We start from the raw sequence: 23,881 nt of genomic DNA, 5'->3' as shown, positions 1-23,881 counted from the left end.
CTGCATACGTCATGGTCCTCGCACGTCATTGTGTCTCTTCCAGGCTTTGGTGCAACTGGGAGCCCCACAACTCTGACTTTACAGTTTTAGTTTATGAAACCTAATTCCATTTATTTAAACGCTGTCTTCAAATAAAATGCCTGCAGTTGAGAACTGAGGAAAATCAGTAGCTCAGCTCTTTTTTATGGTACTTTAAAAGCTTAATTTTGACAATTGCAGCCCCATGCGTTAGAGTAGGACGTGCCAGTGTGCTGATAATTTGCACTACCTCGTCGAAATGTTTTTCAGTAGGCACAACAGATGCGTAACAAGCGTGACGGACTTGTTGTAACTAGCTCTATCGAATGTGCACACACACAAAAAAAAAAACTAGCCACATTTGTATAATCCAAAACGCTGTTTGATATTATTGAATTTTTATAGTTGCATTAAACATACAAGCACGTATGCATGCAGAAAACTAAGCAGAACCACAAGAAACCGTATGCAGTGTGCACGCGCAGGAGCCGTTGGAACAACCGTTCAGGTAGGATTCACGACAGAACGCAACACTGGCAGAAGACTCCGATCGTGCCTCAAACAGCCGCTTTGGTCGTAACACGATACACGCCTCACACGACAGAGACGGAGGCTGCAACACGACACGCGTCTGCATGACGGGCACTATGGATCCACAGCTTCTGGCTACTGCTGTGGAGCGAAGAACATTCTTCACTGTTAATGTGCTGCCAGATAGGTCACTAGTCACTGTGGCTCCCATCCGGGGGGGGGGGGTAATAAACCACGTCTACAGCGTTACTCCCCCTGAAGCCGCGTTTTCAAAGATTGAGAGTCTTGAAACAAACGCGCGTCACCAATAATCCCGGACTGATCCAGTGTTTATTTCACGACTGTTTCAAACGTTTCTGCGTCGGACTAACTTTAAACCAGTGTCCAAATCAATAAAAGTCTTTTTAACGACTGGTTTAATGCAAGAGAGTATATTAATGAACAACACGATGAACAAGGGGGCTGAATGAGCGTTACGGTAGATGTTGGACCACGTGGAGGTTTGAGGTCCACACCGTGGCTCCCTACACACTACAGCGTAAGAGGAAAGAAACAAGCACGCCAGACTGCCGCCTGTTCATGAGAACTTTATGCAAAACGGCCTGATGGAGCAGACAGAGGGACCTACACAAAACAACCTTACAACGACGAGCCATCCGTTTAACTTCAGAAAGGAAATATTGCTGCTCTTTTAAGTTTCATAAAGTTTCAGTCTACTCCTCAGCCGGGTTGTTTAAGAACTCTTCACATTAAAACTGTGAAATTAAACTCAAAGCTCTGACACACCGACAATTAAGACAGTTAACATTTCCTCTCCCCAAGACACTGCATCTGTTTTTAACCGTCTCTTCATAAACTATATGAACTTTTATTTAATGATTAAATCAACTATAGTAAACGATTCTGTGGGATTAGCCAAACATGTATCAAGTCCATCATCCTGTTTTGTCCTAAAGATGATAAAACACAAGATGAAGCTGAGTAAATGTCTATGCAGTGCAATCTAACTGCAACATATCTTCTCAAGTATACGAGTTAAAAAGCCACAATCTATAAGGGAATTTATTCTGTATAGTGGTGTGACTTTATGCATGTCTATAAATTAAACATGTGAACATCTAGACCTGAAGAAGCCTGCAAAAATAGCTCTGATAATGTACAAGGAACCTGAATGTATCATCCCAGCAGAACCCCTGGAGGCAGGTGAGGGCAGCACACAGGAGGCCAGGTGTGTGTGTGTGTGTATGTATGTGTGCGTTTCAGCAGCAGTTTGGGGGGAGGAGGAAGAAGAGGAAGAGGAGGGGGTGTTGAGGAGGGTATTGGACATCACTGAACAGCAGCTTTGTGAAGAGGTTGGTGTTCTGAGGTGCCAATCAAGGTGGGGGTTTCCCCACTCTGCCCCCTGGATGCTGTGTAGAGATGGTCTGTGACAGGTGCCAACATGGTGGGACTTCACCAGTGCACCAACGCAAGGAAGGCACACCTTAGAGCTAACTCTCTCACTCCCACACACACACACACACACACACACACACACTCCCACACACACACACACACACCCTCACTCACTAACACTTGGGAAGGCCGATCAGGAGGCCTTTCCCTGAGGTGACCAACAGTATGAGAATGGAACACTTGCACCAGGTCGGTTGCTTCAGGTGGACTGTATCAGAAAGAGGAGAAGGGGGAAACAAAAAGAACTGCCTTTGTAGGTTCAACGCATAAAAACACCCATTATATAAACATACAAGAAAGCCACAGGAGGTGGAGCTTCTGTTGTATATTTATATCTCCAGTTACGGTGTCTCATCTGCAGTTTTCTTCTTTTGTAACTTAAAACAAGAATCTTTTCAGATGAGCGTGTGTGTTTACCAATGTCCAGATGACAGAGAAATGTCCAGATATAAGCATGTCTCTAGCAGTATCTGGAGAGCTCACACAAAGCCTCTCATCGTCCAGTAGAATTACACGGGAAAAACATATCCTCTGGTCAGTCAACAAATATAGAAATAAACACCAGAAATGAACAAAGGAGTCAGCTGGAAGGGTAAACAGAAAGAGAGGATTGTGGGAAATTCCTCAATCTCCAATCTACTGCTTTTCCCTCGATTAGCGTTGGTGTGGAAGGGAGCGTGGATCCCTTTCACTTTTCCTTCCATTATGATGAACTGATTGAGTCCCTCTATTCATCCTCCTCCTCCTCCTCCTCCTCCTCTTCATCATCTTCCTCAGACTGGTCCCTAGCATCCAGATCATCCTCATCCTCAATCTGTAGGAAGACAGGGCCATCACAGCCACAAAGTCATATGTGAAAAATTATTTAGTTGAGAAGACTTGACCAGCGAATGCGGTTTCCATCCTACACAATGTTAAAACATTTTTTGCCAATAAATAAAATAACAAATGAAACAGAATGAGAGCAGGCAGAGCTGCACTGTGGGGCCTACCGTCTCGCCAAGATCTTTCAGCCTCTGTTTGAGGTTCAGAATCTTCTGGTCCTGGTCAGCAAGCAGCATCAGAAGGTCATCCTGCTCCTTCTTGGACTCGGAAACCTCCTGCTGGAGTTTGCTCTTCTCTGCTTGCAGGATGGCTGCTGTGCTAGTGGCTGAGGCTAGCTCCTTCTCCAGAGAGGCCCTGCTGTCAGAGAGACTTCGCAGCTCCTCCTGAGACAGACAGACACACACACGTACACAGGGTCAGAGTGAAGAGCAAGTGACGTGTGACAGCAAGAGACAAGCTAGAAAGTAAACACACACCTAGTGTAAAAAAGGGAACATTTTTTAAAAAGATGATGACAAAAGAGTGGAGGACAAGTGAGGTCAGGTGGAGGTGTGTGTGTGTGTGTGTACTGAGGGTGTCACACCTGTAGTCTGTGTGTATCTGCAGTCTGCGCAGAGAGTCTGCTCTCCAGCTCTGCCACTTTAGACACCGCCCCCGCATCTACCACACTGACTGCAGCAGCTGCCTGCTGGGGACAGAAAGCACAGTTCCAATACTGCTCACAGAACAGTAACACACCCCTGAATAAGCCAAGCACAGTTCCAATACTGCTCTGAGATCAGTAACACACCCCTGAAGAAGCCAAGCCCAGTTCCAATACTGCTCTCAGAACAATAACACATCCTTGAAGGAAACAAAGCAGTTATAATAATGGTCTCAAAAGAGTAAGACAAGCGCAGTTCCAATATTAATCTCAGAGAGGACACAGTCATTGAAGACACGCGTGTGAAGAGGACAGTCATTGAAGACACGCGTGTGAAGAGGACAGTCATTGAAGACGCCTCAGGCAGACGCAGAACAGTTCTCCTGTAGTCTTACATTAGCACTGCAGCATGAAAGAACCTTTAGAGCTAATAGAAACACTTCTACATACACCTAGATATTAGTTCTACTCATTTACGTTGTTCTAATTTACATAAAAATAATGAAAACGAGTTATTTCTACCCCAGCCATGCACATGGAGTTCTCTTGCAGTTTGATTTGTTTGTACAACTGTGTTTCATGTTCCTGTTACTGGCTAGGCAGGATCTTGGCCTATAATACATAAAACCATCTGAAAAAAATGAACGACTCAAGGTGTGAAGACTGTGTGTGTCTCGAGTGTTGGTTTTGTACAGAGGCTGGGTGTGTGCACAAGGTATACAAAGATATCTGGGTACCAACTCTGGCCACTCGGATCTTTGACCTCAGTGAGTAGCTTACAGCTCACGAAACTCACCCCACTGCTAAGTGTTCATTTATTAGTGTATGGTTTCCAGACTTGTACAGCTGAAACGATACACATGAGAGCTGGAAGATAGATCTATTGATTGTGATCGACTGGTTGAGAACTCCTCATGTACAACATCCGGACTTCTGCTGGTAAACTATTAAAATAACTAGAGATGGTGCCAGGATAGTCTATAGTAAGTAAGTAAGTAAAATTTACTTATATAGCACTTTTCACAGACAATGCTTTACATATAGACAATACATCCAAAATACATAAAACACCACACAATATATAAATAAAACACATAATTCACGAAGAGAGAGAGAGAGAGAGAAGAGAGAGTCTATATCGCTATATTCCTATGCCTGATACAACTACGTCAACTATCACCCGCCACCAATTAACCTCTGGCCACAAAATAATTTCGTTTCTGTGTACATACATCAAAATGGTCTATACCACTCTCAACAGTAACATACACACACACAAACACAAACACACAAACACACACACAAACGCGCGTGCACACACCCTTACAGGACAGATAGCGCAGTTGCTCTTAGCACATTAACATATAAACACCTGCAGGAAAGAACAGTCTCAATGCTGTTCGCAAAACAGTAAAAACAGCCGCCCACACACACCCGGGGATGCTGGGAGAACGGAAGCATGTGACCCCTCTGGGGTGGAGTTTGGGAATAGCTCACCGCACTGTCAGCTCTCCTCTGCAGCTCCTGTCTCTCGCTCTGAAAGGTGGAGATCTCCGCCCCCTGGCTCCGCACCTGCACCCTGAGCGCCTCCACTTCCTGGGAGACAACACCACCTTTCTCAGCAAGAGTTCTCTCACCTATATCTTCAGAACCAGGAAGGAGATTCTAATGGAAGTCAGTGGACTAAAACATGCTGCAATGTGATCTATGTGTGATGGGTGATATGTGGAGTGTAATGGATGTCTAAGTGCTCTGATCTCTGGTGCTTCCTGACCATGGTCCAAGTCCAGCCATGAGCTAAATTCTAGTACCAATGGAGAATCACCTTCAACCTTGATCTGGGAACCTGGTTGCAGGAATATCGGTGTATAAATTATACTGTGTGTGTGTGTGTGTGTGTGTGTGTGTGCTGGCTCTCAGGTGCAACTCTCCTACCTTCAGAAGCTCTGCGGTTTCAACTTCTGATCCTTCTCCTGACCTCTCGCCGTTGGCTTTCTACACAGCACAAACCAAACACTCACAAACCAGCACCAATACTCAGCAAAAACATCAAAACATTCAAAATACTCAAAAACAAACAAGTCTCACAAACACTGAAGACTCACATGCACATACACAGGCACACACCCACACCCCCACCCACACACACCAGGCTGGCGATGAGCGTGTCCTTCTCAGCGAGTTGTGTTTGCAGCTGTGCGTGTTGTCTGCGTAGCTCCTCCAGCTCGTCTCTGAGCAGAGTGAGCTCCTCCAGCTGAAGCCCATTCTCCTGGGCTCCCTCCGCCTGTCCAGACACAGCGCTGTCTTTTCCTGGGGGTCAGAGAGAGACACGCAGAGTCAACCCAATACATGTCCAAGCCAACATGTTTAAGTGGAGCTGTTAGAGTTGTAAACATATTGCAATACCCAAAACTAGTGAAATACCATGTGTACATGTGTAATCTGGACCTCATTTATGTGAGGACTTTTATTTTGAATGCAGCAGTACCTAGTTTGAGTTTGAGGAGGCTGTACTGGTCCTTGTGCTGCTGGATCTGGGAGAGCTGTTGTGTGAGGGTGGTCTGCATCTGCTCATTCTGTGATGTCAGTGATGCCACCTGCTCCTTCAGTTCATTTAACTGAGTGTCCTGCAACCACACAACAGGGCAATCTGGGTGAGCGCACTGCTTTACACCAGCAGGAGGCGGGGCTACAGGAGCTGCAGGAGGCGGGGCTACAGGAGCTGGAGGAAGCAGAGCTACAGCAGGCGGGGCTACAGAAGGCGGGCATACAGGAGGCGGGGCTACAGGAGCTGCTACTGCTGAAGCTAGAGCTGTTGGAAGAGCAGCAGAAGGCGGAGCTAGAGGAACTAGTAGATGAAAGAACTGAAAATACATATGGCTGGAATTTGGTACATTTCCTATCTAAAAGGAGTTATATTCAAGCTCTACGAGGACAATATTATAAATCACAACTAAATCTGTTGCTGCATTTCACCCGTATAATCATTGCATTATGACTACAAATCCTAATACTATTATTTACAATATATTATATATTAAAACCTTTACTTTTAGACACATCCCGGTTTACAAAAGCAGGGCTGGAATCTTAACACATAATTGCATGATCACGATTACTGAACTATGCTGTGATGATTGTCCATCAAAGACAATATGAATTTGGTGCTCGTCATCCCAGCGAACGAGCCGACAGCTCAGTGCTTGGTGTCTGACGTTTACTTCACTGGCGTTTCATATAGCCAAGTGATTAATACAGCCAAGAAGTAATGAAAGAGTATGTAATTTAATATTACTCAAACCACAAGCCAAAATCATCACATACTTGTCTTTCTGACAGAGGCAGAGAGGTCGATAAGATTTTGTTTATGTGAATTTTGACCCTGTATAGGAATAAAAATGGAGAAAAATGGCTGATTTGAAGCACCGCTCATTTATAGATGAGGCCCAGTCCCGAAAATGAGTTCAAGCCTCTCTTGCATTAATTAAAGCGTGTTTCCATTACTTTAGGTCATTTACATTAGGTGATATTACTTTAGGCAATTCTGCACATTGGTTGACACACTGTGTAAAACACACAGCAGAAGCAACAAAACGTGGGCAAAATGTGTTTTGCTTCTGAATGCTTAAACTTAGCCACCCATGCTCGGTGACCTCATTATTTTAATGACAATCAAAAGACAATTAAATCGTTAATCGTAAATTATATTTATGAAGGCTACAATTTCATGATGGCTGTTTTGAGTAATCTGTGTTGAGAGCTCAAGTCAGCTCCAGAGAGCTGAAGAGAAGAAAACCAAATATTACTGAGACATTTATGCAGTTTACCACTGCAGTTCTAGAGTTGTGTGTGTCGCAACCACAAACTGTGAAAATTACACACAAAGACCTGTAAACCAGTTGTGGTGTAAAGCATGAGAAGAATGTGTGAATAATTATGAATGGTATACAAGTTACAAAACTGATCACGGATTTAAACCAGCAAAACCAGAGTAGCTAGATGAACCCAAAACATGCTTGAAGACCTTCCAGGGATCAGGCCTGATAAGGTGATGGTGATGGAGGTGGAGGTGGAGGAGCTACAGGAAGTGAGATGGGTGTAGCAGCACCTGCTCTCTGATCAGCTCTTTGTACTGAGTGACGATGCTGTCATGTTGCTCCAGAGTCTTCTTCACCTCTTCCTCCTTCTTCTCTTCCTCACTAGACTTGTGCACCGCCTTCGTTATGATGCCTAGAAACAAACAAACCATGAGGACACACTGTGTCTGGCTTGTGAAAAGTAATCTGAAAACGATCAATACTGACACTAACATTCAAAGGGAACGTCAGGTTCAAAGGTTTCAAAAGCCTGATACGGTTAAAGCGAAAGGTGAACACCTGCACACTGATTAAATATCAAGTAAACTAACCTGAAACAACAGCTACGATCTGTAGTAAGTTAATCTTTTAATGACTAGTGCAAAGGTCCCATTGATTTAAGTAATACGAGTGATGCACATTAGCACACTATCAATTTTTAAGCTAATAAACATAAGCGTTCAGTCCATATACCATAAAATTTATAACGAGTGAGTCTGAGATCTAGACAAACAAGCTACACTGACACAGTGCCAGGCAGCCATCATTTAAATTGATTAGTTTTCAAGAGCAGTGTTGAGAGGATTTCTCGCTATGTGAGGGACACAGCAGGCTGCAGGACTGACCCTCCAGCTCCTTGACGAGCTTGGTGAACTCATGGTCAAACAGCATGTGTTCGGGGGTGGAGAAGGTCGGTTGGGGCTTCTGGGCCGCACGGGAATACAGTTCGTGTTTGGTGATGAAGCCCAGCTTCTCCACGAAGTTCTCCTTCCCGATACGCTTCTCGATCAGCTGCTTCAGCTTCTCTCTGGGAGACAAAGATGAGAGAAAAGAAAATGAGGTCAGCAGGGAGCTGTAGGGAGCTGCTCAGAGTTCAGAACAGAGAAGCTTAAAGAGCTTCAGAGTGGAGGTGCCGAAAACGGAGCTCAAACAAGAAGAGACGGGAAAGAATACAAGTGTACAAGAGAGCTGCTGGAGTACATGAGAGAGTGAGGGAGAGAGTGAAGGAGTGAGAGAAGAAGAGAGTGAATGAGGGAGGGAGAGAGAGAGAGAGAGAGAGAGAGTGTGAGTGATACTTGGTGTAGTTCTCCAGCGAGTTGTCATTGTAGTAGATGCAGATGCCCAGCAGCAGGGCACACAAGCCCTGGACCAGCCTCTCATCCTCTCCCAGGTTCTCCGAGATCTGAGCCGTCAGCTGCAGACACACGCGGTTAAGGAACTGCACCTCTGCACATGTGCACCACTCCTCCGTCAGCCACAGGCCACAGGAAGACGAAGGATACAAAAGGAACGTTATCCTGATTGTGGAGGAAGTGTGTGACAGCGATGGGACAGTTGCTCATCCATGTGCACAACAGCACGAGGAGGCCGACCCGCGTCTGGACCCTACTGCCCTGCACACGCACGGAAGAACACGCATGCAGAGGGGGAGAGAGAGAGAGAGAGAGAGAGAGAGAGAGAGAGAGAGAGAACAGGATTGTTTTACACAACCACAGCATCCTTTCTGCATGTTATCCTAGTGTAGTTATGGGCAAAGCAGTTGATGGAAGGCTAGAAGTGCTGATGGCTATTCAAATCTGAAAACCGAAAGTGTCCAAAAGACCCAAATTGTTTCCAAAGCCTCCCAAAATCCTTGAGTGCCCATCTTAGTGCATCATAGTCAGAGCTGGCTGCTGATTGGTCAAACACAGTCTTTAGTCTCAGGCATGCTCTACACATGCTCTACACTATGCTTGAATCAAGACTGCAAAATATACAAATAAACTTGATACTGCAGTTACATTGCTACAGTATGTAATGTGGTTGACCCCTAGATGGCAGTGTTAACAACTGTCCTGTGTGACTTGAACCAAAATCATTTTGTTGAATCCCATGACTTCTGTCACTCATTGCAACCGACAGAAGACTCACAATGCATACAGTGATTTGATGAAGGGCCATTTCTTTAATCACAACCTGAAGGCAAACACTGTGGTAGTGATGAAGCTCATCTCAATCACAGATATTATGGGGAATAACCTGGCTGACACACCATACCTCTGCTGTTTTGGTTACACCACTGTTTTCTTTAGCAGCACATAAGACTACAGGATGTGCTGGATAGGCAAAGGTATATGTAGTTCAACTACATGCAACAGCTGGTTCACCCGTGAAGCAATATTAGGTCAACACACAACCCTCAAAACCAAAAGCTTGTTGAATCCAGTGGGGTTATTTTAAAAACAGCAAAGAGCAAACACCGTAACAATGTTAGAACCACCATGCAACCACACAAGCAGCATCTCAGAAGTGTTAATAAATTGTGTCATCACAGGACATTAACAAAAAGTGGTGTGTTTGTGTGGACAGTGTCGTTCCTTCTGTCCCTGTTCAAAAGAGCAAGTAACACTGGAGAATGTATAAGGAGGAACAATGAGCTCCCTCCCACACCACTAGGGGGCGCGCCCTCCCACACCACTAGGGGGCGCTCCCTCCCACACCACTAGGGGGCGCGCCCTCCCACACCACTAGGGGGCGCTCCCTCCCACACCACTAGGGGGCGCTCCCTCCCACACCACTAGGGGGCGCTCCCTCCCACAGCAGCAGCAGTTCACTGTGAGAGTGGAGATGTCTCTGCGGTCAGCGTGTTCCTCACTCCATTGACAGCAGAACTGGCCTGAACAGAGCTGGTGGAAGCAAACGTCTGTGTCCGTGCTGGACTGCAAACGTAAGCAGGACCAGGCCTCTGAAACTAACCCAAATCTTGTACAGTCTTCAAATCTTGCAGTTTTAATGCATCATCTTCTATTGATCACAACAACAATATCCACCTGTTCAACTGGTGTAGACATCTCAGTTCCTTCAAGCAGTGGGGCTCTGCTATCCAACACAATTGTTCTCTTTGGTCTGTGAGAGCAAGTGACTAGCGGTGCGTTGCGTCGAAGCTGAACATGTGACCGCGGGGTCAAAGGTCAGCTCTCAGAGGGGACTGGAGGACTAAACCCACAGGATCATGCCAAAAGAAAAGGAGCAGTGTTGGTGGTTGGGCAGTTGTGCAAAAACGTGAATATTAAACGACGATGCTTTTTGGGGTTTTTTTAATTTCGTCTCCAATGGTGTAACACAAAACCAAACAGATGGAGGCAACACAAAGTAATCACAAATATTAAAGTCTTTAGTGTTGGTGAAAGAGGAAGTGAGGTAACCAATAGTCACTGTCCACCCTGCTATGCTGCCCCCTACAGGATAGAAGGTGAATGGCAGTGACAAAATCTACAAATCAACAAGCCCCAGAGAGCACAGTGAGCTGTCGAGGTGCAGAACCAGAGTCAGTCAGTTACAATAAAACAGCAGGATACACACAGGGAGGAGGACGAGGGAAACAGAAGCACCCCAATACATCAACAGAAAGGGGAGGGGCACCCTAGCGAGGCCAAGCCAGACCATTACAACCTGCTGCCCACAACACACACACACACACACACTTACCCGGCGGCTCAGTTTATCACCCTGCAAAATCACAACGCAACTCGGTTCAGATTCTCACATGTACACACACCCACATACACAGACACACACATACCAATGGCAAAAGTTCGACAAGTCTGATGATATCTGCGTTTATACATTCTGTTGTCATTTAGCCAAAGCCGATTGAGATGGTGAACCAGTGTCAGGTTTTTCAACAATTACACTGGATCATCACTGTGCTTAAGGTACATCAACCTCAATCAAACAGTGAGACGGGGCGGGGCTACCTGCAACACCATATTGGTATTGGTTCACTGCAGAAATAGGTAGATGGGACAGGGTGCTGCTGCACTGCTTAAATAGGCAGGTGGTGGGCGGGGCTACCTGGGACAGGATGTTGGTGCACTGCTGGAGGAGAGAGACGGGTGGTTTGCCCAGGCTGGTGGCCAGCTGCACTCGCAGAAGTTGCTCCTTCTGGGTGAGGTTGTCCTGCAGGGCGTGGCCCAACGCCACAGCGGCACACCAGTTAGACAGAGAGTCGGCCGAGAACAGGCCCCCGCAGAGCAGCTGCCCCGCGGAGATGGAGTTCGCTGGGGGAGAGAGGGGGAGACATGGAGGAGATGCGTGAAACGACAGAAAGAAGGAGAGCTGGGGACAGAAAGGAGAGACAGTGCTGTTAGTGTTTACCGTCTGTAGCGGAGGGCTGTGGTAGTGTTTACCGTCTATAGTGGAGGGCTGTGGTAGTGTTTACCGTCTATAGTGGAGGGCTGTGGTAGTGTTTACCGTTTATATCGGAGGGCTGTGGTAGTGTTTACCGTCTATAGTGGAGGGCTGTGGTAGTGTTTACCGTCTATAGTGGAGGGCTGTGGTAGTGTTTACCGTCTGTAGTGGAGGGCTGTGGTAGTGTTTACCGTCTATAGTGGAGGGCTGTGGTAGTGTTTACCGTCTGTAGTGGAGGGCTGTGGTAGTGTTTACCGTCTGTAGTGGAGGGCTGTGGTAGTGTTTACCGTCTGTAGTGGAGGGCTGGGGTAGTGTTTACCGTCTGTAGTGGAGGGCTGTGGTAGTGTTTACCGTCAATAGTGGAGGGCTGTGGTAGTGTTTACCGTCTATAGTGGAGGGCTGTGGTAGTGTTTACCGTCTATAGTGGAGGGCTGTGGTAGTGTTTACCGTCTGTAGTGGAGGGCTGTGGTAGTGTTTACCGTCTGTAGTGGAGGGCTGTGGTAGTGTTTACCGTCTATAGTGGAGGGCTGTGGTAGTGTTTACCGTCTGTAGTGGAGGGCTGTGGTAGTGTTTACCGTCTGTAGTGGAGGGCTGTGGTAGTGTTTACCGTCTGTAGTGGAGGGCTGTGGTAGTGTTTACCGTCTGTAGTGGAGGGCTGTGGTAGTGTTTACCGTCTGTAGTGGAGGGTAGTGTTTACCGTCTGTAGTGGAGGGCTGTGGTAGTGTTTACCGTCTGTAGTGGAGGGCTGTGGTAGTGTTTACCGTCAATAGTGGAGGGCTGTGGTAGTGTTTACCGTCTATAGTGGAGGGCTGTGGTAGTGTTTACCGTCTATAGTGGAGGGCTGTGGTAGTGTTTACCGTCTATAGTGGAGGGCTGTGGTAGTGTTTACCGTCTGTAGTGGAGGGCTGTGGTAGTGTTTACCGTCTGTAGTGGAGGGCTGTGGTAGTGTTTACCGTCTGTAGTGGAGGGCTGTGGTAGTGTTTACCGTCTATAGTGGAGGGCTGTGGTAGTGTTTACCGTCTATAGTGGAGGGCTGTGGTAGTGTTTACCGTCTGTAGTGGAGGGCTGTGGTAGTGTTTGCCGTCTATAGTGGAGGGCTGTGGTAGTGTTTACCGTCTATAGTGGAGGGCTGTGGTAGTGTTTACCATCTGTAGTGGAGGGCTGTGGTAGTGTCTGTGGTAGTGTTTACCGTCTATAGTGGAGGGCTGTGGTAGTGTTTACCGTCTGTAGTGGAGGGCTGTGGTAGTGTTTACCGTCTATAGTGGAGGGCTGTGGTAGTGTTTACCGTCTATAGTGGAGGGCTGTGGTAGTGTTTACCGTCTATAGTGGAGGGCTGTGGTAGTGTTTACCGTCTATAGTGGAGGGCTGTGGTAGTGTTTACCGTCTGTAGTGGAGGGCTGTGGTAGTGTTTACCGTCTGTAGTGGAGGGCTGTGGTAGTGTTTACCGTCTATAGTGGAGGGCTGTGGTAGTGTTTACCGTCTATAGTGGAGGGCTGTGGTAGTGTTTACCGTCTATAGTGGAGGGCTGTGGTAGTGTTTACCGTCTGTAGTGGAGGGCTGTGGTAGTGTTTACCGTCTATAGTGGAGGGCTGTGGTAGTGTTTACCGTCTATAGTGGAGGGCTGTGGTAGTGTTTACAGTCTATAGTGGAGGGCTGTGGTAGTGTTTACCGTCTATAGTGGAGGGCTGTGGTAGTGTTTACCGTCTATAGTGGAGGGCTGTGGTAGTGTTTACCGTCTGTAGTGGAGGGCTGTGGTAGTGTTTACCGTCTATAGTGGAGGGCAGCAGAGTGGCCACTATCTCGCTTTGGCCCTTCTGGTTCTTGTAGAGGAAACACTGGAAGCAGTAGAGCACAGCACAGCGTAGCACGAACGGCTGCCGCTCGTTTACCATCGACATCAGCAGCACCACGATAGCAGGACTGGAACACACACACACACACACACACACACACACACACACACACACACACACACACACACACACACACACACACACACACACACACACACACACACACACACACACACACACACACACACACACACACACACACACACGCTACTGTTTAAACGTGACCCTCCAAATCAGCTTGTGGCGTGATGGCGCGCAAAATCCCACACAAAAGCCAATCAAGCACAGTGGGAGGAGTCTCACTAGCACAGTGGGAGGAGTCTCACCGTGGTGGGTTGGATGGAGCGTTGACTGACGCAAAGTAGTCTTGGTTCACCTGTGACCCACGGATGACCTCTGATACAGTGTTGATTGTCTGCATAACAAAAACCCCCAAAACAGGATTAAAACAGGCTGTAGGCAAAGTTCGTCTTCAATTCCTAGTTTCTGTGCTTTTAAGTGAGCACACTGATGGACACTGTTGAGGGCTAACAGAAGGACTGCGCACGTCTCTGGGATCTTTGCCACACAGATGCTCCCAGGGAGGATTAGACTGAAACCCAACAAGACAGGTGTGTGAGTGTGTGTGTGTGTGTGTATGTACACCCATTATGCTTGTGTGTACACTGTGACCTTGGTGTGTGTATGGGTGGGTGAGTGTGTACACACGCGCACACACACACATACATACAGCAGTAGGGTCTAACCTTGGCAAGTGTGTATTCGTGTGTATGTACGCAGGCATATAACAGTAGGGACCAATAATGTGTGTGTGTGTGTGTGTGTGTGTGTGTGTGCGTGTGTGTGTGTGTGTGTGAGAGAGAGAGACCTCAGTGAGTATGTCAGCAGGAACGCCGGTGGCCATGAGGATGGTGCACAGCTGTTGTAACAGGCCACACTGAAACATGGTCTTCTGACAGCTCGACGTCGCCCCCGGAGAATTCACGGGGGACACCAGTACCCGCACCAGCTAGAGGAGAGAGCATGCATACAGTTTAGAGCAGAAGAACGTGAAATAGTCACACTCACTCATGAAAGTCATGAAAGTGCTCTCCACCACAATGCTGCCCCCTGCAGGACTGGAGAGTGACGTGAGCGTTGCCTCACCTGCAGCATCAGGTGCAAGTTGGTGACCTTCTGTGCTGACCAACCAGAGTTGTCGTCTCCCACCTCAAACCATGGCTTCATTCTCTGGATGTAGGAGCCCTCCTTAAAGAAGTTCTGATTGGAGCTGTTGTTCTTCAGTAGAGTAACCAGAAGCAGCAGGCAGTCCTCCACCACAATACCTACACACAAACATGCCAGTGAACTCCTAACTCAGATGAAGCCAGGCTCCTCCTCTGTCCTCAGTGAGAGACACACGGGAGGAGCGGGAAGGATCTGATCTCTGCTTCTCAGCACAGGAGGAGAGAGAGAGAGATAGAGCAGCCAAACAGGCGGGTTCGCACCTCCATCACTGCTGCCCTCCTCTGAGATGATGTCCAGCAACCTCTCAAAAGCGTTCTCAAATGCCACGATCTTCTGGATGGCCGCGTTGCCTTTGGTTAGCTGCTGCAGCAGGAGAAGACCCTGTCCAAGAAAAGAGGAAACTCATGTTTTAAAACTGATATCTTTGGGGAAAGAGCAGTGTTTTACAGCAACATGTTGGGTATTGTCGGCCTCTTGGCACCCCCTTTTGGTGGGTTGCTGCTACTGCGTCGTGGTACCTACGTCATTACGGATGACCTCTCTGGAGTCAGCCAGCAGATCCATTAGCCTGGAAACGCCTGCAGAGCCAAACGAAGCCACAACAAACAAACACTTACCATCAGCATTAACATTAACCCACCGCACCTTATTCCTGCTGCACACACCCGTCCACACACGCTTCTCTCTGCTCATACAGACTCACCCACTCCACTTTGCAACATCACACAGGAGTGTGCACACGTGTGTGTTGACCGCGTGTGTGAGACTAAGTGCTGGCCAGTGAGACGACGTCTATGCGCGTGATTGAGTGATGGTCATGCACTCCCTTGTGTGGATTGCCGTGTGAGGGGTGGGTGCGTTCGGTCCTGCAGTGGCTGGCTGTGAGAGGCGTGGGGCAGGTGGAGAACACATCCGCACACTCACCCATGGGGCTGACGAGGATGATGCCCTGCAGCTGGGTACACTGGCACTTCAGCAGAGCTGTGAGGAGCTTCACACCGGGCCACCGGACATGGAAGTCAAACTCCTGAGAGAGTGTGTGTGTGTTTGTGAGTGAGTGAAAATGAGAAATATTACTATCAGTGCAGCTATGTTCGGAGAAGACATTCATCCACACACAGTTAAACCTTAGAGCTTTACATGTATATTATACAGTCTTGCCAATAAAATTGCCTTTAACTGAATTTAACTGAAAGACAATGGGGGGGGGGGGTACGTAGAGTTGAGCTGGCAGTGATCACGGACTGACCTCCAGCAAAGACAGCAGCAGTGTGATGTTCTCAGGCTCCTGGATAAAACGCTCAGTGAACTGAGCTCCAACGTCATCCTGCCTCTTCTGGGTGTCCTCTGTGAGAGACAGAGACAGAGAGACAGAGAGAGAGAGACAGACAGACAGACATAGAGAGACAGAGACAGATAAAAAAGAATAACCACGCAGTTCTGTATGAGTTCTTTGTTGCTGGTGAATGAGGTGAAGAAAAACGTCAGATCACAGTGTGAGAACAGCAGACAGGATGGATGTTGGAGATACAGGTGATTAAAGCACTTTTTCCCTATAACATGCAGAGAAAGCAGATGGCTCTGTGTGTTAGTTATTTCCAGAGCAGGGGTGAGGAAGCTCAGAAATTATAGCTTTGCTGTTATTTGGGCAGGGATGAGTAGTAGGTGAAAAAAAACACAAACGAAAAAGTAAGGTAAACCCTGTCACCCATTAAACATTAACCACCCAGTTTAGTGGAGGCTTCAGATCGAGCTAAATAAGCCTCCAGAGCAGTTCTAGCTAAACACCCTGCTCGCCACTGACCGGGTGCTGCTACGTTTTTACTCTTGGCCGAGACGGGAGCAGCAGTATCTGCAAAAGGAAGATGGAGAGTGAAGCCCTTCCTACATACGACACAGCGCACAGCCAAACACTCACAACAGACTCCTCCATCTACATGCTACACTGCTAACTAGTCCTGTGTAATACTCTGTGATGGAAAAAGCGATTGTGAAGCCAGAACCTTGCACTGTGCCACATTTACTAACTTGTCCAATTTACAAGACCGAAAAATGCATGACGCTATTTATTAATGATTACTGACAAATATCAGATGACCTGCATGGCGTAGTTTACTGGGCCACAGCTCTATGAGGCAACTAGACTAAAGCCAAAATAAGACCGCAGGCAGCAAGCAGAGGCCTGAAGGAAGGTCCTGCCTCAGGGTCAACAGACAAACCAACCAACAAGAACAAACAAACAAACAAGGCTTTTACCTTCCGACTCATCTGGAGGGTTAAACATGGAAGAAAAGAGAAGGAAGATCAGAAATAACACTTGCCTGAGCACTTCATATTAACATGAGGGACATTCACACTGACCTCAGATCAGAAATACAACACATGCCTGAGCACTTCATAGTAACTTGAGGAACATTCACACTAGAGATGTCCCGATCCATCTTTTTGAACTTCCAATCAGATACCGATATTTATTTGCACTTCCGATCCGATACCAGCCAATACCGATAGCGGCCTATCCGAGCATGTATTAAAGTTTAAAGTTATTTAGCCAACTTACTTTGTTGTCAAACTCATGTTGAAAAGCGTTTTACTCTTGATAACAAGTAGCCAGCTGAATTAGGTGTGTTTGAATAATACACAATGGTTGGTAAGGAGAAGCTGACCTGTTTATTTAGCAATTAATAAACTCAAAATAGACAAAATAATAAATAACAAACTCTTGTTATTCCCTGGGCTTTGGCACTGTTCAGTGGCAGTTTGTCACGCTTCACAAACATTTCTGCCAGTGTTAGTTGTGCAAGACATTTCTTTTTGTCTTCGGTTTTCTTTAGAAACTCTTGTTGTTTATGGTGTTATTTCGCTAAATGCTTGATTAGATGTATTAAAAGTTTTTACAACTTTACCACCACTCTTGACTTTACTGTGGCATACGTTGCACTCTACCTCTTCGTCTCTGTCGTCCTTTAAGGTAAAATAATCCCACACAACTGACATTTTACCGTTAACTTCAAATTTACACGGCGGTCTTAATGGTTAGGGGCAGTCATGGTCTGGTGGTAGGGAACTGGTCTTGTGACCGGAGGGTCATGGGTTCAATTCCCAGGCCTGAGGCCATGACTGAGGTGCCCTTGAACAAGGCACCTACCCCCAACTGCTCCCCAGGCACCGGGCTAGGGCTGCCCACCGCTCTGGGCATGTGTGCACCACAGCCCCCTAGCAATCATTAGTGTGTGTGTGTGTGTTCTGACTGCGGAGGACAAATTTAGATTGCGGTGAAAAAAATCACAATTGACAAATATGGCACGTTTACGTTATGCCACTGAGCTAAATTGGGGAGATGCGATGCTCGTGTGCTGGAAAATGCGGACCGGATTTTACTCTCATTGGAGAAAACACAGCAAAAACTGGAATGGATTATCTAAATGGGTGCCCGGATCGGACTTTAAAAAAACTGGATCGGGAGTCTGGATCGGCATTTTCTCATGCCTACCGATACGCATTTTTTGCAAATATCGGATCGGCACAAGCATAATTTTGACCTCAGATCAGAAATATAACATGCTTGAGCACTTCATAGTAACATGAGGGACACTCACACTGACCTCAGATCAGAAATATGACACTTGCCTTAGCACTTCATAGTAACACCTCAGTTTGCCATGATATCAAAGCCTGAGCCATTCCCTCCATATTCACCATAACTCACAATAAAAAATAAAACTAACAATCACTATTTAAAATTGGTAGGAATCGCTCCCATTGATAACTACAATGGTAACAACTGTAACTGTGAGCAAGCTGACAATGAGAAATATAAATACCTTGATCCTCTTCTTCATCATTGCAGATGATGTTGTACAGCGTGTCCAAAGCGTAACCCAGGATTTCAGAGTCTGAACTGTGAGCATGATGGGGGGGAAAAACACAAAGACGTTCACCCGTTGAACTGCACCATTCTAGACACTTCAAGTGAGATGCTCTCAGGGTAAGAGTTGTGCTGGAGCAGGTGAACTCTGCTAGGCCTACCGGTCTGTCTGCAGGATGCGGATCAGGTGATCCATTGCCTGGGTCCCCACCTCCATGCGATATTTCTGCAAACAAGGGGCAGCGTACTGGTGGTCAAGGCTTGGTACCAACACTGTCTTTCCCAGGGCACTGGGGTTCAAACCCCATTCTGGCTGTGTGCTCCATGTTGTAATTAGAGTCCAAGGCTATAACATCACTCCTGATTTAAATGTGCTAAGAGCAAATATCACAGTGGCAACCTGTTTCCTCATTCATAAATGTGGATCGCTGGTGGATTTTACTACTTTTGATATTGTGATAGCACATTTTGTCCTTATTTGCATATGACATTAGTGACCGGAGCCTGTGTAGGCCTGTATTGGGGGTAGAACCCCCACCTGAACCTGTGTGGCCCACTGTGTTTAGTAAGGACGAGGTTTGTTACGTGGCGTCCGTGAGTCAGTGGACAGCCTGCTGGGCTCACTGTGAGCCCACCTCCAGTCTGTCCTTCAGCCTGCCAGTCTGGCCTGATAAGCCCATTAGGCACGGCTGACAGGCCACTGACGCACTGCTACCTCCTGCTCTCAGTCCCACGCTGACAAGAGAGAGGACGTGTAAACAGACCCCTCTCCTCCTACACTCCCTACATTTAGATTACCATGGTACCCGTGTGTTTTATACCCATTTATAGATCTCAGTATGATGGAACATTCACAGTTCATAAATGGTACTTTACAGTACAAGGAGCTACCATTTTTTTCACTGGATCATTAAACTCTTCTTTCAGGACTGCTAATGCACAGACGCTTCAGAGGAAATCACCAAAGCGCCCATATCTCTGTATGTACGTGTGTTTGGAAACGTTAACAATAATTCCATGTTACTTGAACATTCTTTATTGCAATTAAGCAAGAAGAATTCATTTTTTTCATGTCAGAGTTTTGATTAACAGGCCAAAAAGACTTCTTAGGTCTGTGCTACTTCATCATCTTAGAAACCCAGTGGGCTTTCTAATGGTAACTGCCTGACAGGTAAACCTGCAACACCCACTCTTCTGGTGGGATTACCTTGGAGAGAGATTTAAGCGCGCGGACTGCATCCCTCCGATCCTCCAGCAGCGTGGACGAGGCCACGCGATCACACAGCTTCTGGATCTGCAGTGAGACAAGCGGGCGCGGGGCCACCAATTAGTTAATAACATATAAATAACATCACATAGCTCCATCTTACTGCAGTTCAACCAAAGTTAAGCAGTGCATCAAAAGTTCTGCAATACTGCGCACACACACACACACACACACACACACACACACACACACACACACACACACACACACACCAAAAAACGAATCCCACTCCCACACATAGTAATGGCATATGTTGGTAGGTCATATATCGGTGCCTTAGCTAAAAGGTAAAGGGGCACGTCTCGCTTCAACGACTCTACTCTCCCTCTTCACCCCATCGTGTCAGACGACAATAGCTACTATAACTGAATACAACCAGCTGTTTGTAAAGGGAACTTCAATTATTTCTTAATCCGACGGTAAATTCATATCAAATACATGTCATGAGATCACATCACGGTCACAAGCACCACGATTGTGCCCTGGTGAACACTTTGCAGCTTTATCTAGGGAGCTAGCCGGCGAAACGTTGAAGTGAACGTGGTGGTAACTGACAGACTGTGACAGGTTAACGCCCCCACGAGCACAGGCCACGCCCACAACGGCTAAACTACCTTCAGTTCTCTGTCACGCCCTCTAATGTGTGTTTTAACTTTGTTAGCTAGTCTGCTATAGTAGTTTAGCTGACTAGCTAACACAGCTGTCTAAACCCGCTAGCTAGCCACACCACTTCGAGCCCGACGATGTTGCCTTCAGGCTAGCTAGCTAGCTGACCAGCCACCATAAGTCCTGGTTTTTCACAGATTAGATCATTTCTATATTTAACAGAATGATAAAGTACAGTCATGTTAACTTTATCCCTGGACTGTATCCCTGGAGCTGTGAAGACAAGCTAAGAAACCGAAAGCTAACTTACAGTCTCCACACCGGAGGGTTGAGCTCCCGACGGCTGTCCTCCTATCACGCCCCTGATGAAATTCATCTTTCTAAGCGTCTCTTTGAGCGGTGTTTAAAAGTGACACTTCCCGGACACGCTTCTGAAACACACTTCGATATCACGGGCCCGAAAAGCCACGCAAGGAGCCGCCCGGTGTTGTGTTCAGACTAAACAGCCCCCTCTTCGACCTACCCCGGAACCGCTCCGGTGGGGTGGGATGCGCATGCGCGGAGACGTGGCGATACGTGGCTGATCAGAGTACGGGCATGTTTTCCCTTTCTGTCTTAAAGCGCTATGCGTGGACTTAAAAGACACCAAACCGTGCATTCATTTTACACAAAGGGTATGAGACGAAACGTGTTAGCTGGTACATGCACGTTCTTAAATCTATTAAGATTTTTACCATGGACATTGCCATTTTGTCCTTCAGGATTTGCAAGTCCCACAGGATCTTAGCTCAGTTGGGTTATACACACACACACCCCGACACACTTCCACACTTCTGGAAGAAGTCTTATTTACAGTACATCTATTTCTTCACATCCCAAAGCCTGCAAAACTCCATCCCATCCTTAACACAGTAAAAACATAAGCACATTTGTAGTGAGAACGAAGACATCTTCTGAAAAAGTATGTGTGAATATTTTCATAACTCTGGATTTACTAAGTCATAAATTATGCGTTTGCTTGTGCTGTCCCTGTTCAGAGAATGGATGCATTGACATGTAAACAATGTGCTGTTAAGATAACAAGAATTGATTTGGTGTTCACTTATCAAAAACAGTAGCTAATCATAAACTTAAACACTTCACAATCCTCCAGGACGATGCAGACTTCTCTTTTTAAGGATCCTCCACGAATCTCCTATAGCAGGTGTGTCCAAAGATTTTGCAATGAGGGCCAGATTTGATAAAGTGAAACTGTGGGGGACGACCATTATCTAATTTTATGCACATTATCGAATTTATTTTATAATAAATAGGGGGAGGGGGGCCCCTGCTTTTCGTTTGCGTGGGACGGGGGGATGGGTATGGAAGCTTTTCTGTCTCAATATTAAAATGAAAATGTAAAACGCATTTGCATTTACATGTTCCACTCATACAAGCAACTTTGAGCTCAAAATTCAAATTCAATAGTTCCATATACATTTGCAATGTGGTAGTTGTCTATTCATATCTCATTTATACATACATTTTGATGCTTTATTTGTGCCTTTATTGAAATGAAAATGTATTTCCCGATTTGAATTATCAAGTTCATGTGATCATGCAAAGGTTGTATCAAAATTGTAATGAAAATGCTATTCGCTTAATATGCTTTCCATTCCGTGATAACGCGTTTGAAATGTAATTTTCAACCTCACCACCACGCTAAAAGATGTCAATATTCAAATGTTAATGGAGAAATAGCGCCTCTCCTGTTTGCAATAACATTACGATACCAACAGCGCTCAAACTGTCCAAAATCCGAGCAGAATGGTCTTCCACTACAGTCAAATTAAATTCCATCAGCCTTCCAATCAAAATCCACAGCCCTCCACTTTATTCAGCCAATCGGGTTCCACAGCTTTCCACCTCAGGCAGCCAATCAGGACGGGACTATAGCACGCTAAGCAGTACAGCTAAGCAGTTGTGGCGAAGTGTACTCATGTGTACCAGGTCTACTCCCATCTTCTGGTGAAATATAAAATAGCGGTTATTTTACTTAGAAAATAGCGGGTGCTGGCCGGCCGCATATTCCTGATTTTATGGAACACAGTCATGGCCAAAAGTTGAGAATGACACAAATATTATATTTTCACATGATCTGCTGCCCTCAGGTTTTTATGTGTGTTTGTCAGATGTTTTTTATCACATACAGAAATATAATTGCAATCATATTATGAGTAACAAAAGCTTTTATTGTTACTATTTTTTATTAAAGTTAATGCAGCAAGTCAATATTTGCAGTGTTGACCCTTCTTCTTCAGGACCTCAGCAATTCTCCGTGGCATGCTCTTAATCAACTTCTGGACCAAATCCTGACTGATAGCAGTCCAATCAATGCTTGCATTTTGTCAGAATGTGCAGGTTTTTGTTTGTCCACCTGTCTCTTGATGATTGACCACAAGTCCTCAATGGGATTAAGATCTGGGGAGTTTCCAGGCCATGGACCCAAAATCTCTATGTTTTGTTCCATGAGCCATATAGTTATCACATTTGCTTTATGGAAAGATGCTCCATCATGGCATTGTTGATCACCAAACTGCTCTTGGATGGTTGGGAGAAGTTGTTCTCAGAGGACATTCTGGTACTATTCTTTATTTATGGCTGTGTTTTTAGGCAAGACTGTGAGAGAGCCGATTCCCTTGGCTGAGAAGCAACCCCACACATGAATGGTTTCAGGATGCTTTACAGTTGGCACGAGATGGTGGTAGCGCTCACCTCGTCTTCTCCGAACAAGCTGTTTTCCAGATGTCCCAAACAATTGGAAAGGGGATTCATTAGAGAAAATGACTTTACCCCAGTCCTCAGCAGTCCACTCCCTGTACTTTTTTGCCAAATATCAGTCTGTCCCTGATGTTTTTTCTGGAGAGAAGTGGCTTCTTTGCTGTCCTTAGACCTGTCCTCTGTACATGCTACATCATGTACTAGACTACCCCTTGCTGGGGGATGAAGGCGATTATCCACCTCAGAATAGAAAGAGACCATTGTCAAAATGTTAGGGCAATCAACTGCATACGTTTCCGACAACTTCAACAGCATATCATTACTGACGTCACCATCAGCAACATCCATTCAGTGAGTCTATCCGGACTGGGCCAGTGACAGTGTGAAACAACTGCGTTATGAATTTGCCACTCATCATCATGCCACTCTTGGTCCCTACAACACTGTGCACATCATAACCTTCTTCAACACAGAGCACAAAATACACATTCTCCATCACTAGGGGGATGAACCAGAACAGTCCAGGTTTGTTGTCGTCTGGGACAACATAAGTTTGCACTGGGCTGCTTAAGTACAAACTGG

At 46.2% G+C, this 23,881-nt stretch overlaps 1 protein-coding gene across 6 annotated transcripts; it reads right to left on the bottom strand.

Moving 5' to 3' along the window:
• Window positions 1–1,120: 1,120 nt before the first annotated feature.
• uso1 (USO1 vesicle transport factor) lies at window positions 1,121–21,080 on the bottom strand. 6 transcript variants are annotated; one of them, XM_076973936.1, is made up of 27 exons: window positions 20,850–21,080; window positions 19,874–19,960; window positions 18,828–18,892; window positions 18,623–18,699; window positions 17,055–17,066; window positions 16,603–16,650; window positions 16,048–16,145; window positions 15,723–15,825; window positions 15,321–15,376; window positions 15,059–15,179; window positions 14,718–14,896; window positions 14,440–14,580; window positions 13,898–13,986; window positions 13,484–13,638; window positions 11,383–11,588; window positions 11,017–11,037; window positions 8,832–8,942; window positions 8,625–8,743; window positions 8,175–8,356; window positions 7,581–7,702; window positions 5,961–6,099; window positions 5,622–5,782; window positions 5,408–5,467; window positions 4,970–5,068; window positions 3,413–3,517; window positions 2,997–3,212; window positions 1,121–2,818 (listed from the first exon to the last, which is right to left on the bottom strand). In XM_076973936.1, exons 1-27 carry the CDS (start codon window positions 20,913–20,915, stop codon window positions 2,732–2,734), a joined length of 2,925 nt encoding a protein of 974 aa, XP_076830051.1. In that variant the 5' UTR covers window positions 20,916–21,080; the 3' UTR covers window positions 1,121–2,731. The 6 variants fall into 6 exon arrangements, with proteins under 6 accessions (XP_076830051.1, XP_076830052.1, XP_076830054.1 ...); XM_076973937.1 differs by having other exon boundaries at window positions 3,413–3,514; XM_076973939.1 differs by lacking the exon at window positions 11,017–11,037.
• Between the last annotated feature and the right edge of the window lie 2,801 nt (window positions 21,081–23,881).

This window comes from Brachyhypopomus gauderio, chromosome 15 (genome assembly GCF_052324685.1).
Source record: "Brachyhypopomus gauderio isolate BG-103 chromosome 15, BGAUD_0.2, whole genome shotgun sequence".
NCBI classification, from domain to species: Eukaryota; Metazoa; Chordata; class Actinopteri; order Gymnotiformes; family Hypopomidae; genus Brachyhypopomus; species Brachyhypopomus gauderio.
Note: the sequence above shows the minus strand (reverse complement) of the source record. Positions and strands in the feature narration are given on the sequence as shown.